This window comes from Vanacampus margaritifer, chromosome 1 (genome assembly GCF_051991255.1).
Source record: "Vanacampus margaritifer isolate UIUO_Vmar chromosome 1, RoL_Vmar_1.0, whole genome shotgun sequence".
Taxonomy (NCBI): domain Eukaryota; kingdom Metazoa; phylum Chordata; class Actinopteri; order Syngnathiformes; family Syngnathidae; genus Vanacampus; species Vanacampus margaritifer.
Genome location: NC_135432.1, coordinates 48,504,568 through 48,522,570, shown reverse-complemented (window position 1 = coordinate 48,522,570; position 18,003 = coordinate 48,504,568). Strand labels below are relative to the sequence as shown.

The 18,003-nt window shown below is 37.8% G+C and overlaps 1 protein-coding gene across 2 annotated transcripts in view; it reads right to left on the bottom strand.

Annotated features, from left to right (window-relative positions):
- LOC144053336 (apoptosis-stimulating of p53 protein 1-like) overlaps positions 1–18,003 on the bottom strand; it is a 58,615-nt gene that overhangs the window by 37,806 nt on the left and 2,806 nt on the right. For both annotated transcript variants that reach the window (XM_077567743.1, XM_077567821.1), the window contains exons 2-3: positions 6,512–6,659; positions 1,990–2,097 (exon numbers count right to left, since the gene is read on the bottom strand). In XM_077567743.1, coding sequence (XP_077423869.1) covers positions 1,990–2,097; positions 6,512–6,659 — 256 coding nt within the window. The remainder of the gene's footprint in view (positions 1–1,989; positions 2,098–6,511; positions 6,660–18,003) is intronic.

Below are 18,003 nucleotides of genomic sequence, written 5' to 3'. Positions count from 1 at the left end.
TTGTTAACAAAATAAAATAAAAACGAAAATGCTTTAAAAAAAAAAGAAGAAAGAAAACTAACTGAAACTACATTTTATGTTTACTAAAACTTATTATAATTATCACGAAAATGTCCTTTGTTTTAGTCTTTGGTAATTAATTTAATACATGAGCCTTTGGGGATGATTTTGAATGTGATTTTAAGTATATTTATTTCAATATTAACTGAAATGAAGACATTTGAAAATGTGTCACACTGAAGTGATGTTTTCATTTTACCATGGTGTTTATTAAATATTGTGCACAAGTAATACACATTAAACAAAATTAATAAATAAAAAAACAAAAACTAATACTAAAACTAACCAAAACTAAACTAAATCTAAGCTTAAAAAAACTAAAACTAATAAAAACTAACAGAACCACCCTGAAAACTAATTAAAATTAACTAAATGTAAATAACAAAACTCAAAACAAAATAAAAACTAAGTAAAATGAAAATTCCAAAACTATAATAACCCTGCTCGGAACTCGGAAAAAGTGTTAACACAACATGACATGACAAAAATAACAGCACAGCAGTAAAACATACAAATCCCAGTTAATTACAGTATTATATGGCTTCAAGTTTCAAATACTGGAACAACATGAAAAAATGGGCATTTATTTAACAAGACAAGTGCATTTATCTCATGGTTGAATACAACAATTGCCAACTATGACTTTCAGTCATTTGCACATGTCATTTGATTGTATTGCTATGGAACATTCCAGTAACTTCTTAGATCACAGAAAAGGTTGAAAAAAAAAAGAAAGAAAGAAAAAATTGCATCAAAGCCCAATATGGGTCAATTCGGGTTTATTTGGGTTGTGGCATAATGTGACAGCCTATGGTGCATTCTGAATTATATACAGTAAACCACACCCACAGTAAACCACACCCATGAATTGCATTACATCAGGCTGGCAACAAAGTCATCAATATTTCTTACGCGGACCTCCCCTCCCATTCAGGGTTACACCATGCATGTTATATAATTCTAATCATCTTATCGGGCTAATTACTGACCCAGCCCCTGACCTCACTTCTAAACCTTGTAAACACCACTCACTGTGTAATTTTCTTCTAGCCATAGAATATAATATTGCCTACTACTACTAATATTGATAACAACCACACAAATCCAGCACAAGTTTAAAAAAATCACAATAATAGAACTGAATTAGACAAAATTCAATTTCTGAAAATTGCGTGGGAATGCTGAAAGCTAAGATTTGAATGCATGTGCTTATGAAGTAAATTGAAAGATAAATTATGTGAAAATTAGAAATTTTTACTTATAGTAAAATGACAAAGGAATAAAAAGAAAACTTGAACTGCAATCTGTCTAAAGTGGGATTTAATCATTTCAGAGAAATTATAATACATTTCTTGATATGATTGACAGTTGGTATCGAACCATCAAATGTACCAAAATGTGGTCCAAGCAGGGTTTGAGACCAGGTTCTCTATGGTGGGAGGTGGGATTAGAACCTGCAGCCTCCTGGTTATTGGACAATGCACTTTACCAACTGTGCCACTGAGCAGTATCAGAGAGCTCGTAATGATGAGCAGTTGTATGCATAGACGTGTGCGTGGAAAGTTGAAAAAAAAATGTTAGCCCCATTAAAAATAAATGGGGAAAAGTTTATATTTAACATAAAATTGTGCGAATACTGTAAGTAATGTGATATCAGACGGCGCAAACCCCGGGAGGCGTGAATTTTGGAAGCAAGTTGAAATTTGAAAGGTGTAAATCAAAAGTATTATGTGGGCATTGTTTCACGGCAAAACGTGTGGTCGATAAAAATCACAATAACAAATGTGCGAATGCTTCAGCATTCCCATAATGAACTGATGACAAATTGATAAAAACATGCCTTGGCTCACAATAATGTTGTCTCACAGTCATTAAATGTATCATATAATATACAGTAGGTATGGCCAACGCATTGTATGTGTGCTGTACCTTGTGGCAAGGAGGGACAGTGTCGCAGGTAGAAGCTGACCTCTGGCCTCCTTGACCCCCACTGCTGAAGAAGGTCCAGGAGCAACAACTGCTGAGGGAGAACTCGCTCTGACAGGAGACACAAGGAAAAGCAACTTGTCAATAGAGGTAGTGATTGATAAGAATTTATGGATGCCATTATTGATTCTCTTATTGATTCTCATTAGCCGGGTTTACATGCAGATTTTTTTTGTCATTCCAATTTAATTAAATTTCAATTGCTGTACCTGTAATCAATTCCGATCCAGTATGTACATGTACTATTAGGTTTAATTAGCACGACTGTTTTATAGATGTGTGACATAGTATGACATGTAAACATCACAACATCTTGAAAAAAAATCAATAGTTTGATTAAAAACAAGTTAAAAGTTGTTGTCTCGGCTGCCGTATATTGCACTTCATAAGGCGCCACACGTTTTCAAAGGGAGACAAGTCTGCACTACTGGCAGGCCAGTCACTCTTTTGCTATGAAGCGACGCTGTTTGTAACAGACTTTGCATTGACTTGCTGAAATAAGCAGTGACTGGGCAGATGAAGTCATTGATTAGATGACAGCATATGCATATGGCATGTTGCTGCAAAACATGTATGTACCTTTCAGCAATAGTTGTGCCTTCACACATGTACAAGTTACCCGTGGCATGAGTACTAACACGGCCCCTTTGCAGATGCTGACTTTTGAACTTGCACTGATAACAATGCAAACACACCTTTTCCTATTTGACATGGAGGACACAACATCTACAATTTGAAATATGGACTCATCAGACCACCCCCAATTCACTCTAAATTAGGGGTGCCAGGCGATTAAAATTTTTAATAGTAATTAATCGCACAACTTCAATAGTTAACTCAAGATTAATCGCAAATTTTATATCTGTTCTAAATGTACAATAAAATGTACAATAAGAATAGTTTTTGGCTGAGTTTTTGGCATGCAATTTTAAAATAAGTAATTACATGGTCTACTCAAGTTGTCATGGAAAGGGGAATACTGGTATATTTGTTGTAGGGGTGTCAGGCGATTAAATTTTTTGAAATCGTAATTAATCGCATGAATTCAATACTTAACTCATTAATTGCAATTTTTTCATACTCTTGTTAACATAAAGTGGAAAAAATGTTAAACTAAAAGAAATATGGCTGCATCTTTTAGTCATTGATACAGTAATTTTATAATAATTCATAAAATTCATTTAAAATTAAAACGATGTACTGTACTGTAAAAAAATAATGTGATATTGATTTGTATTGAGGTATTTTTTTTTCCACTAGATGGCGTAATTTCATTTGTAAGACGTTGGTGACATCTCAGTGCATTTTTCTTTTCATAGATCTATCTAATCTTTACATCTTTTACCTTCAGGGGTTGCCATGAACTTGTGAAATTCTGCACATTTTTAAAATATATGCATTATTATTAAATTTATTACTACGAAATTTTGATGTGTGAGTGTCTGCAGTACAGGCTTTCCAAGTAAGGGGCGATCATTAATCATGCATATTTTTATTTTTATTTTTTAAATAGTGACGTTTAAAGAACGTTAAATTAACTCAAAATTAACGCAGTAATTTTGACACCCCTACTCTAAATATCTCATTGTATGTGTGTGATCTGGTAGTTGTGCAATACAATTTCTACAGCAGAGTTCCCCCTTGATAAAAAAATAATAATAATAACATTCGAAACTTGTCAGGATTAAATGAAAATGGCAGACAACAGAGAGAGGATGAGTGAAACAATTATAATGAAACAAATAAACAAAAGATGTGAGCACTATATTATTGCAACCAATCACTTCATCAAAACTAATAGCAGGACAATGAAAAAAAGAAAAAAAACATGCCAGCCATGAGGCTGTAGCCTTGAGGCATGACCTCTTGTCGCAACACGTAATTTATCGTTTCCGTTTATTGTCTACTGCTTTACATGGTCAACCTTTTAAAAACATTATAGTACTTGAATCTTTTATAGGCTGACCATTCAGTCACATGTAATGTGCGATGTGGATCACTGCTCTAACACCTTGGATTGAACGAATGTAGGCCACAGCGGTTCCCAGTGTCTGCATGTGGACTGGGCCGTTTAGTTTGACAAGGCACAAAATGAGGTTATCTTTTCATGGGCTTTGTATGTAACCTCTGGTCCTGTCCACGCTATAACATATATCACCCCAGTATTAGGGTGGCTGGGGATTCTTCCAAAAATGCCCCATTAAATACTTAAAAATCCACCAAATGCATAATGAACATGATCCTTGTATCGCTGTCAAATTTTACAAGATTTTACAATCATGAATTGTTTTAAGTACAATACTGTATGTGTATACAGATATGTAGCTCACATTGTAGTGTAGTCACAAGTGCTGCACATGGTTGTCCTTGCACGTAACTTTGGCGTGGTACTGTCACTTGCTTCCAATGTGTGGGTTCGATTCCCCGCATGGAAGACCATGTTTGAATGTGTGAGTGAGTGCAAAAAAAATTCAAAATAAAGTTGGGGAAATTGGGATTGACATTAGGGAGGAATTACGGGGAATGGAAAAAGGTCAACAAAGAAGAAAGATTTTATTAAAGCTTGTTTATTGAAAAATGCACAAAAAAGTCCTATTTGTAGAGTTTGGTGCATACTGCAATGCAAAAAAGATTTTTATTTGGCCTTTCTCCTTGTGTAGCTCAAGACAAAGGAAAAAAGAAGACATGCACTTATTCCTGAATGTTTACATTGGAACAACAGCCAATGAGATTAAAAAGTTATTGTTTGTTTTTGTTTTTCTAATGATTTTTTTAATGATGGACACATACCTGCACTGCAATGAAGATCTGAAATTGTACAGTGTTTTAGGGGCCCGACGGAGGTGAAGACACACCCACAACGCAGATGATTTGTGATGATACAGCCCACTTGGCCATCATTGGCTGCAGCTGATCATGGCACATTTTTTGGCCTTGGCAGAGGCCGAATTACAGTGTGGCTGTTGTGATGGTACGTCATGTAATTTCTTTATTAATGTAATCCCTTCATACAATGTCGAGCAAAAAAAGAAGGTGGTTTGAATATGCTTTCTTCAGTTTTTCCTTTGGTCTCTTGAGGTCTCCCCAATTTGTTGGAATTTAGATGTTTCTGGGGTTGGTGAAAGATTCTGGTTGGTAACCCGGTAGGTAGTAGGTGATGTCTGGCCGGTGCTGGGTTTCACTTTTCTTTTATTTCTTTGATGCTTCCTAAGTTCTCCTGACAACTTCACGATTAGCGGGATTCTGAAGTCCTTTGGTTTAGGTGAAGGGTATGGGATTTTTAATAGGTTGCAGGTGAATTAATGAGCACAAACTCACACGCACGCACATATTCACGCACAAAAAAGAAAAAAGAAAAAAAGAAAAGAGCAATGATGATGACATGTTGAATCAGTAAGATTACCAAATAAACAATACTGAGCTCTCTCAAGGGAAAAAAAGAAAGAAATATGCAATATGAATTCACATGTATAACATAACGTGTGGTGTTCCACAGGGTTCAATTTTGGGGCCTCTGTTGTTCTCATTGTATCTGCTTCCCTGGGATTCCATCTTGAGAAAGTTTTAAAGTGGACTATAAATATAGTGTTGAGTTGGGTGATGGGAGTCAGCATCCTAACTGCATGATTTGCAGTGAGAAGTTGAGCAATTCTAGTTCAGCACAACTAGCTATCTAGAAAAACAAATGGAACAATTCCGTAAGCTGCATGGAGATGGAGAATGTAAGAACACAACACTTTTTGATTTCAATGTGAAGGGAGCCAGATTTGATGAAAAGACTACGAACCCTGTTCATTTTGTTCACCCATAAACCGGCCTATACCTATGTTGAATTAAAAAAATTATATACAAAAAAAAATCTGATTTTGTTTTTCAATAAAGAAGTGTTGTGTGAATGTGCATAGGAAATAGTGGGGTTCATTACCTCCAAGAAGGTTAAGAATCACTGGTTTTAATTGGAGTGGAGTAAAAGTGGAGTAAAGTACAACACAACAACAAAAAAGTAACGCCGAAAGATTTTGTGATTTTCTTGACAGAGACTTCTACAGTCCATACCAGGTTGGCTTTTTTGGTAACTGTTGGCGATTTTGTAACCATTTATAACTGTTTATTGTCGCTGCTATGTGAGAAACACTTATGTCAATTTTTTTTTAAAACATTTACATTTTTACGTTTTTGTGATGTCTGCATTCAGGTTCATCCCAAAAACCTAAAAATGGACATTAGTGTTTTTCATATAGCAGCGACGATATGACGATATGGTCGCTGCTATGTGAAAAACACTTATGTCCATTTTTTTTAAATTACATTTTTATGTTTTTGGGATTTCTGCATTCAGTTTCATCCCAAAAACATACAAATGTAAAAAAATGACAAAAATGGGCATAAGTGTTTTTCACATAACAGCGACGATATGCATATATTGTACAGCATGTTTTGTTTGTTAGACCAAGAGCAGACTCACCATGTCCATTCCATTTTTCAGCTAAGTGACACTCCCCTTCACCTGACTCTTTGCAATATTCCACCACATCGAAAACTCTGGTTGCAGGAGTAACCGGGACCTCGGTCAGCATCTGTTGCGTGTCGTTGAGGTAAACTGTCAGGATCACCTGAAAGCATAGAAAGTTATTATTTTCCTTTAACTTCAATCTCACAGCCCCTGATGCCCAGTATTTATGAAAGTTGATATAAATTCTTATATTCACAAAGTTAGCATTGCAATGAAGTCAGCATTTTCAATGTGACTGATGGTGTCATGTGAGATTGTCAGTCAACAGTTGAATGATGAATTGAGGCTATTTGGGTGAGGGACACACAGACATTAGGGTCACCCATGTTTTTTTCCCCATGCATCCCTCACATACATTGGCTACTGTTACATATTCCACATCCCCACAACACACATTCACACGATTACTAAACACTAATCCCTAGTATTCTACACACCTATCCAGATCATGTGATCTGGTAGCATGCAGACAGACTGAGCAGGGATACATTCTCTAAATCTTGGATTAGATGCACACGCACGCAAATCCTGAAGGGAACATAATTCAGCAAACAGTCCCACAAGGGATCTAATGTTTCATCTTAATATTTGTAACGTTTTTGAAATGAAGCACTGTTGTACTACTTCCTGAAATTAAACATGTTTAGCCATTCTGGGACTAATTGTGCTGACTAAACATAGTATCTTACTCTGACAAGAGGCAACAGATATAATACTGTATGTCCAGTATAAAATGGACTGATTATTGAAATATGAAATTGCAGTGGATGCAGAACCTGTGGACAGACCATGTCAGATTTAATGTTTGTATAGTATAGAAGTATGACTTGAACAATGTAGTTGTGCAAGTGCTCTTCCCAGCTGAAATGATGGCACACGCAGCTCAGCGAGGGAACAGAAGAGGGCAGACAATACGTGCAACGGCATGCTGATACTCTACAACTGGTCCTGTGTGAGTGTGCCCTGTCCGTCAATGTGCTAGGATTTTTTTCAAATGGAATGTTATTCAGTGTGACCACTTTTAACAAATAGCTAGTATGCGAAGCAGTTGCATGAAAGTACATCTGAACTACAAAAATATAAATAGTACACATATCTTTATATTTATCATAATATATATTTTTTTTTTATATATAATTTGCTTCAAAACGAGTACTGGTAATTACATCATCAAATGTTTTTATAGGGGAAAAAAAACCTTCTCATCTATGGAAATGGTCCTCACACTGCCTTTGTAAAATTATTGAATACATATGTTTCATTTTATTAAAGTCTATCTAATAACCGCTTAATGTTCTACACTTTACTGATTGATTAGTTCTAGCACAAGAGACATATTGCAATCTTAAAAATTCAGACATTCTGTCTCCCCCCCATTTTTTTTTTTTTAGCATCAAATACTGCAGAGCCAGTCGGGTCACTCAGGGTCAACAGAGACATGTTCGTCAAGTCATTGGTGGCGCAGTACTGAAACACAAGTCAGAATGGCACTCATTTGTCATGCTTTGTGAATTCGGATTTTATTTGAACTATTTGTTTAAAATTAATGTCATTGAATTGGCTGGCAACCAGTTCAGGGTGTACCCCACCTACTGCCCGAAGCCAGCTGGAATAGGCTCCAGCGACCCTTGTGAGGAATAAGCGGTCAAGAAAATGGATGGCTGGATAGATGGATAAATGTCATTGAAATTATTTTAAAGTGCTATATACTGTAGCCGTGGAAATCAATCCTTGAAGATGTTTGTGGAAGCATTTGAAAGTGTTTTGGGATATATTTATGGTTTAAACTAGGGGTGTCAGGCGATTTAAAAAAAATTTTTAATCGTAATTAATCGCATGACTTCAATAGTTAACTCATGATTAATTGCAAATTTTATATCTGTTCTAAATTTACAAAAGTTTTCATACTCAATATAAAACTGCACAAAAAATATAGACTAATAGAAATATGGCTGCATCTTTTAGTCATTGATATAATAATTTATAAAATTGAGTTAACATTAAAAAGATGTACTGTAAATTAAAAAAAAGTGTGATATTGATTTGTGTTGAGGTCATTTTTCTGCCACTAGATGGCATAATTGCATTTGTATGAAGTGACAGCTCAGTGCATTTTTCTTTTCATATTAAGAGTGCATTTTTCTTTTCATCTTTAACATGAAGTAACTTGTGTAATTCTGCAGATTTTTAAAATTGTAAAATATAACTTGACCCCAATCTCCACATCTATATGCATTATTATAAAATTTATGACTGCTAAATTTTGACGTGGACTTGTCTGCTGCGTTGCAATTCCCCCAGTATTTGCTTTCCAAGTAAAGGGCGGTCATTAATCGTGCGTTAAAAAAAATTGTGGCATTAAAAGAACTTTAAATTAACTAAAAATTAACACACTAATTTTGACACCCCTAGTTTAAACTATAGGCAATCACTTTTACGGTAACATCAATTATCCACAGGAATTTTCTACTCACTGTCATGCTAGCTTCCTAACCCCCCGCGAATAGTGGGGCTCCACTGTATCAACTATCTGATAAAAATAAATATGAACTTGACACAGTACTGGCCAGTGGTACCAAGTGAGACTGTCCAGATACAGCAACTACGATTGTGAACGGGAGAGATAAGAAAGGACACAATACACACAATCAGGAACGGGACACAGAGGTTACATTGGCAAGAAGACCTGCATCTAATATATACACAAGATCACATGTTCAGACTGTTCTGTTAACATCTGTTGTAACAGTAGACTTCAAGTTGGCTTAGCAAAGCAGAGAACTGGTCGCAATGACAACAAGCAACGATAGAATAATCTATTACTACAATGACTCCATTACATTAATGTACACTCAAGCTGGATGGGAGCTTATGTCATTACTAAGAGTCCCAATGTCGTTGTCTTCTTAATATCAATTTTTTATTTCCTGTCAATCCATTCAACACACACGCACATACACACACACATGCGCACACACAAAGACACACTAATAATAAATCTACCATCACAGATTTGTTGTTGCATGGATCTAGCTATATTTACGTCCCACAATCCTTTGCAGCTGTTGCTTGGAGACTCTTGCTAAGCTTTTGCTATGGCAGCCAGGATAGCAACTAATACAACCAGGCCAAAATAATCAGCTGGTTTCATGTGAGGTGTCAATGTTGTGCTTTAAATGCAAATGAAACTGTGCTTCAGGCTAGAAAGAGGAAGACGGTTCTTGGAATTTGTTTCAAGTGTGGAAATTATCATAGCCACGCAGGCATATCATGCAAAGTGCCTGAAAATGGGCTTTACTGTATGTTGCTTTGTGTGCAAAGCTAACCTAGTCGTAGCTAAATTTAGTCTTGAGATTGACAATTAAAAGTACCTGCAGCGTGTCATAAGGCTTGAAAGGAGGGACAGGCTACAGCAGGGGTCTCCAACCTTTTTTCCCCATCGCGAGCTACTTAAAAAATAAAATTAAAAAAAACAGCGAGCTGCTCATATTTCACATTTATTTTACATATAGCCAAATTTGCGTTGCATTGCCTTTACTTCAAAAGCAACAACAACAAATATGCCAAAATTATGATGGATATGCATGCACAACATCTCAATTATTGCCTATTAACTCATTCACTCCCTGTCATTGTCACTGAAGCAACCCCCTTTGCTCCTGGCTGTTTTACTGGATTTTGACTGATTTTGCAAGGCCCTCAGAATATTGTGTTCTATTGCTATAAAAACGTGCAACCTACCAAACGAAAGATTAGTCTCTTCTTTCATCAGGAAAAAAAAGTATATTTGTATCTGTTTCCGTTTTGCAGCAATTAGCCTTAGAATGTAGCTAAGTTTCAACATTATTCACAAATTGTTTTTTTATTTTATTTTTTTATTTTGAGCGAGAGCTCGGTATTGTTTATTCTGTAATCTTACAGATTCGACATGCCATCATCATTGCTCTCTCTCTTTTTTTTCTCTTTTTCTTTTTTTTGTATGTGCGTGAGTATGTGCATGTGCGTGCGTGTGAGTGTGTACTCATTTATTCACCTAAAACCTATTAAAAATCCCATACCGTTCACCTAAACCAAAGACTTCAGAATCCAACTAGAGTCGTGAGGTTGTCAGAAGACCTGAGGAAGGATCAAAGAAAAGAAAAGGAAAGTGAAATCGTTTTTGGGCCCCACTTGGGCATTAGCTGGGCAGTAGATGGGCCAAACTAAGTATGGGCAATAAGTTGGCTCTGGCTGGGTTTTATTACAAAATAAGAAAATATTAAAATTTTGTACAGTACACCATGCACGATAGAGCTTACTACCTGGCCTATGGCCTTCTTTACAATTAAGTAAGGTTTTCTTTTCTTTTTTAAAAATGCCTCCATTATCCCCCCAAAAAAATCTATATTTAAACTTAATATTAACATCTCCTTAAAATAATCGCCTTAGTCATTTTCTTCAGATTTTTCAGGAAACACAAAAAAATTTCTTTCTTTCTTCTCTTCTTTCTTTCTTTCCTTTTTTCCCCTTCTGTCATGGGTCCCTGCGCTGTCTCTGGGCCCCGGTTTTAGCTAGGGCTTCCTTGAGCCCACCTGGGCTTGCCTACATGGGACCACCATGAAATCCCTGGCCAAAATTAACTGGGACCCAGCTAAGCAGCCCAGATGGGACCCATTCACCAGCCCATATCTAATCCACATGGGGCCCACATGGGTGTGTTGACAGGGCTGCTACTATCAATGGCATATGCAAATGTATCTGTGCGAATGTCTGCTCTTGATTGGTGGACTGTTTCCCCAGACGTGTTACAAGTTTGAGTCCTGTATCTCATCTTGTCTTGTCTGCATATGCAAATTCAGCTGTGCGAACGGCCACTCCTGATTGGTAGGATGTTTTCATGCTCGTTCCAAGTTGGGAACAGGTATTTGGGGAAACTGCATGATGTTTCAAAAAGATCTAATAATTGATGAAATATGAAAATATATTTAGAGGACTGGTTGCTTTCTTGTGTGTATGTGCATAGGGGGTTAGCAGGAAGTACAGCAGAACAGTGGCAGCTGAAGGTAATTTGTGTTCCGTGCACTCCAGCTTCTACTATGGTCACATACACACACGGTCCGGTTCTGTCACCCATTTTAGTTGAACAGATAAACAAATAGCCTGCGCCACATGCCCAGAACCCACCACTTCACATATGCCCATGACCCGTGCACCGCCACCCAGTCTAGAGATTTCAAGACATAACTCGAACACACAAGATGCTGTTCACTAGGGCTGTGCACATCGATCCAAGTATCCATAGAATCGATACTAACGTGAGTGTCAGTATTGGATCGATACCAGAGCGCTTGTATCGATATTTTACATTTATTGATTTATTTTGGTTTCTCATGGGTCCCTCGCGCAATCCCTTTGTAGGACACGCGCATGTGCCGTATATGTATATATATATATATATATAAGGGCAGTCAAGGATCAACATTGGCCCAGATTTCACTCGCTGGAGTGAGCTAAAAATATACGCAATTCGCTTGTTCTCATAGGAAATGTGGTCTTCCTTCAGACATAACAATACCGCTTTTGTCCATATGGTGTCGTCATAATCAACGTAAACTGAAAGTTCATTAGTGTTGCTGAGTAACATGTTTAAAAAAAAAAAACTCACATGGAAAATATCAACAACAAACAGCCAACAACACTTTCGTCTCCCGTTACTTCCTGCCGATCATGGCCACCTTTCGACGATTGCACAATGATGTGAAGCCTCAAATTAATGGATAACACCAACTGAAGCACGTTTATGTCCGTCGATTGGGGTGAGTACAGGTAGTCCCTTGTCATTCCGTGTATTTTTGCAAGGCTTCATGTCATAAACCATTCACCAAATATGCGGAAGCACTTGGTGAAAGGTGGGCGATGTCAATGACGGGAAGCAACGGGAGACCCAAGTGCTCAGTTCTGCAAACATGGTTACATATATGTCATGTAACCAAAACGGATACAGATCTCAACAAAACGTGGAGATAAGGACACCGAATGGCCTTCATTGCACCGCCACCAATCAAAAGAGAAATATTAAACCAGAAGTGAGAGACAGAAACAAAAACAAAAAAAAGACATCCTTTCCCTTATATACCCTTCAGGAAGTCAGCAGATGCCTGAGATCCAGGGAAAGTATTATGACAACTGGAAACTAGTAACATCTCTCACATTTGCACTCAACAGTGGACAAATTCAGATAATGCAGGAGCAAACTTGGGAAAGTGGGAAGTGGGACTTTTTTGACTTTCAAATCAGGAAGTGTGTACGGGAACGCCGCCTTGAACTCAGGGGAAAAAAGTACCCCGATTTCACAGACCAAATTCGATGCGACAACCCTCTACAATGGTGACCACTATGGAAACACATACCGTGAATTGTAAAACACAATTTACTCAAGTATAAAACTAGATAGTTTTCTTCATTCATAAATATTTGGCATAACTTAATATAACACAACATTCGTGACAGTATGCCGCTATCTCCCTGCATGAAATTATACGGTGAACTACTGAACTGTATGGAAAGCTTGTGAAATAAGATAAATATATAAATGAAGCAGAATTGGGAGAAGGCACGTTTGCGGGAGGTCAAAATGTGTTTTGAGGGCCAAAACAAAAAGCAATTTATCACTATCTGCCATTTTGGTTGTTTACTTTCGCTTCAAACACTTTCAGGTCGGAACCAGGAAACACCAACTGGGATAAATCCGACTTCCGACATTCCTTGAATGCAGCATTAGACATTCTCAAGTTATGCTATTAACTAGCATAGATGCATGTAAACACAGGAGACAACAGAACATTAAGGCCTTGGTAATTAAGTAAACTGTTTGATTTGTACTACACAAAAAAAACATTTACTCAAAGGAAGACTAAACTCTTTGAAACACCATTATCCAAAAGCCTCTGCCCTTTGGGGGTTTGGATCAAAACAGCAGTACAAGAAGAAGAAATAAGGAAGATAAGGTCAAAAGTGAGTGTACAACTTCTCTCTGTCTCTGCATTTCTCCCAGCACTAAAACGCATCCTTATATCTTTAGTGCATTGTTCAGCGTTGACAGGAGACACAAAGAGGTGTTTTCTGTGTGTGTGTGTGTGTGCGTGTGTGCGTGTGTGTGTGTGTGTGTGTGTGTGTGTGTGTGTGCTTGTGTAAAAGAAAGCCAAAGAAGCAGCAGAGCAGAACCTTTATCTATTGCATCACTTAACAATCACAACACTGTTTGAAATAAAGAAAGAAAAAAATTCTATTGTAACTGTATGTATAAAGATTATAATTCAAAAATGGAATACAGTATTTCAAGTTCACAAAGACAAAACTTTAACTGACTGGTATTCTAAAATATATTGATAAATTATTTTCAGATTTTTTCTTCCCCCTATGTATCGGTCAAGCGCCTCTTCAGCCGTGCCTATTGATTGGACCCCTCAAATTTGTTTTTTTCATAAGCATAAAGCACAAGAAACCATAAAAAGGGGAATTGAAGTGATTTTTTATTGAGAAAAATATTAAAACCCTTTATTTTATATTTATTTCAGGTCCCGTTGAGGTTTTACACTATTACACTTCATAACGTTACTGTAATTTATTGTGCAATCACCTTTTGTTTTCTGTACAGGCAGTGTTCCTCCACATTTGGTGGACTTTGAGTGTAGCGGTCCTGGGAAGAATAATCTCTACAGTAGGCGTCTCCAAACTTTTTCCTTTAAATGCCGCATACAGAACAATAAAAGGATGCCTTTGCCACTTTGTCATTGTCTGACTTTATTAACCTAATAAGTCAATCAATTATGCACTATAGTTATTTTAGCAGGTTTTTAGTTATTTTTAAACAAGACAAACCATTTGGGATTTTTCATGATTTTGGGGTGGACGACACCCCTGCATCCCACTAGAATAGATCCGGCTTAGCCCTGTGCCAATCTCCACACTCAAAATCAAAGAAAGACTAATAAGTAAATTAAAAAAAATACTATTTTAAAAGCAGTGTTTACTTGAGGATCCTACTGAATCATGAATGTGATGTATTCACTGTTTACAAATCAGACCTTGACACAGACTGCAGAACATGGAGGAAAACATTTTTGCGTCTGAAACTGAAAGATCTCACTTCATTAATTAAATTACAAAGAAAAAAAAATATTTTTTTAGTTTTAAATAGTTTCTTTGCATATCTACAAAAGCAGGCTGTGTCAAAAGTTGTTAGTTTTTTTTGTATATGCTTAGGGCCGATAGAAAATGGACTGCTGGCTGCAAATGGCCCCGGGCCGCAGTTTGGAAATCACTGCTGTACAGCTCAGTCTACTTATTCAGCACACTGAGTCATTAGTACTAGAGCATGGAGTCAGCAGAGGAGGAAACAGTGGATGAAGAAATTTTGGATGCAAACTCAACACAAGACAAGGGTTCCAGTTACAACTGTGACAGATGACAAATGGGTAATAAACATGAACGTTCTGGCTCCGGAGGTGGATTTTAAAATACACATCAGTGCAAAGGACAGCACACTAACCCTAGCTAGCAAACACTAGAGCACCCAGAAGAGTTGAAGCGCTCCAAAAGCAGAGTGGGAAAAGTACTGGCATTCTCTACTTGAGTAAAAGTACAATTACTTGTATAAAAAACAACTTTGGTAAAAGTACTCACTCAAATAATTACTCAAGTAGAAGTGTAAAAGTACAGGGTCTGAAAAGTACTTGACAACTAAAAGTAAAAAATATTTTCACTGTATGTTGCTCCTACGTCAGTTTGAAAGCCAAAATGGAGCAAAAATGGGTATACATTGGCCAATTGACTCTCTAACTAGCTATCAAGTTCAAAATGATCCTCTGTAGTGGTGGCACGCAAGCTGCGCGTAGCCCTCATATTGACGGGTTGTGCTAATCTAGCCAATTGCACGCCATGTGATCGCATGTCGTGGAGCCAAACTCAAGCTGGGATGTAGGGGGCCATGTGTAACGTTTCATATGATTGGCAGAGCCAGGAGACATTGACGCTGCTTTTTCTTCCAGGTCAAGTATTTTAATCGTTTTCATGCATTTAAAAACAAAAGTAATGACCTTGTTTTGAAAATGTATCAAGTAAAAAGTGCAGATACTCATGTTAAAATGTAAGGGATAAAAGTAAAAAGTAGTTTTTAAAAATACTCAGGAAAGTACAAAGTACTAAAAAAAACTACTCAAGTAAAGTAACAAAGTATTTGTACTTTGTTACTTCCCATCTCTGTCCAAAAGCATCCTGTGCTCATATTCAAACCACAAATTGATATCGGTTGCTGCAATTAGGCGTTCAATAAAATACACAAGTACAAGCTAGAAATTATGTATTGCAAAGGAGAATTCACTCAGTGATGCTGCAGCTGTCAGGATTTGCTTGGTTGAGGACCCAAGTGCAAGAGATTCAAAGTAACAAACATGCACCAGGACAAGACTTGACATGACGATTGACAGGAACTGAGACAACCAACAATGAACTGACAAAGACAGAAAAAAAACAATACTAATGGTGCATTCGAGGAAGGTGGGAAGTGGGATATCCCACTTGGAATTTCCCAGTTCTGACCTCAAAGCGTTCGAGGCAAATGTAAACAACAAAGATGGCTGGATGCGATAAATGGTTTGTTGTTCTGGTTTATTCCAAATCATGCTGTTTTACGTGAACCTATTTCAAATAACTAATCAAAGTAACAATACATAAATATCTGTTCAAAATTTGTAAATTTTGTTTTTCCATTCACGGCCTGTCTCTCCATGGGGCTTGCCATTGTCAAGTGACGTCAGATTTAAGCCGGTCAGTGAAATTGGGGTCCTTTTTTTTCCCGACTTTGCAACTCGGATGTACAAGTTCAAAGGAACATTACCGTGCTCACTTCCTCATATGAAGTCGGAAAAGTCAGACTTCCCAATTCCCTCCAATCCACCGTAAATCCAAGCAAACTGACAAGACAAGAAACACCTAGACAAGACACGAGCGGCTGGAGGAGCTGATTGGTATACACAAGCAAGGGACTGGGTTGACGAGCACAGAAGGAAAAAATAAACGAATAAGACACTAAGATAACACAAGATAACGAGACACAACAGGAGACAAAAGCATTTAACCAAATACAAATCTAAACCACAAAAACAGAAATCATGACAGCAGTGAAAGTCCTCGTTGTCAGTGATACAACACTGAAGCAAGATACACTTTTAGGGTGATATCTCACTGAACAGTGCCTTCTTGTGCGCACACCCTCGCAAGATACGGGCTTTAGGGGTGGATCATTTTCCAGAGCCAACATATGATGATGACACGATGGAGACTTGACCAAAAGTGATGCATACACCAAGGGTGTTGTGTATCCAAATTTCAGCAACACTCAGAGAGAGAAAAAATCATTTAGAAATTAGCTGAACTGGAGGAGGACGGCTACATTACTAAAGTAGACCATTATTATGGTGGTTGTCACACACAAGCAGACAATCAGAATCTGCATTGAAGCAAACAGCCTAAACTAAGACCTTATTAGTCTTAACACTAACCCCGACAGGAACGTTCAGAAGGCAGAAACTTCCCTCTGGTATCAAGTGTGCACCCAAAAACATTCCACCATGGACAAGATGCTTGAAGGCATCAGCTGGAGCCACAGGCATAATTGATAACTGTGATTTATTGACCAGTAGCAGAATTTTGAAATCTATTCTACAGCTGACTGGGAGCCAGTGTCAAGCATTAAGGACTGGAGTGATATGTTCTGATCTCTCTGTTTTGGTCAGAACTCAGCGTTCTGAATGAGCTGCAATTGTCTGATGTTCTTTTGAGAGAGTCCAGTCAGAGGACTGTTACAGTAATCGAGTCTGGAGATAAAAGCATGGATGAGCTTCTCTTGGTCTGCTTGGGGCATGTAGTCCATCAGTCTGGAGATGTTTTTCAGCTGCAAAAAGGCAGTTTTTGTTAAGGTGACCAAACGTCCTATTTTGGGAAGACATTTGGGAGGACAGACAATTTTCTTACGTCCTGTTTGAGCGTCCGGGGGTTTTATAAATTCATGAATATGTTTGGTTGGCATTGTGTGACTAATAGGAGGTGAAGTACACTGTGTAACTGCGACTGGTACCACAATTTCAAGGCCGGGGCAAGTGTCTTCTTTTTTGGGGAAATGGGAATATGGTCATCCTAGTTCTAGTGACTGATTTGATATGATTGCTGAAGGTCAGGTCTGAGTCTGTTAGCACCTCAAGATTTCAAAATTGGTCTTTGGTTTCTTAAGACAGTGACTCACCCTTCCTCCTCCTCTCCCCCTCTCTCTGCGGCCCTGCCGCTGCCCCTTGCCCTTCTTGTCGTCTCCTTGCTCTCCGGCCGGTGGCCCCTGCGGGGCCCGTGCGTTGTCCATGGGCGCTGCCGTGGCCTGGGGGGCCATGAGGTGTTGCGCTTGCTCTGTCCTG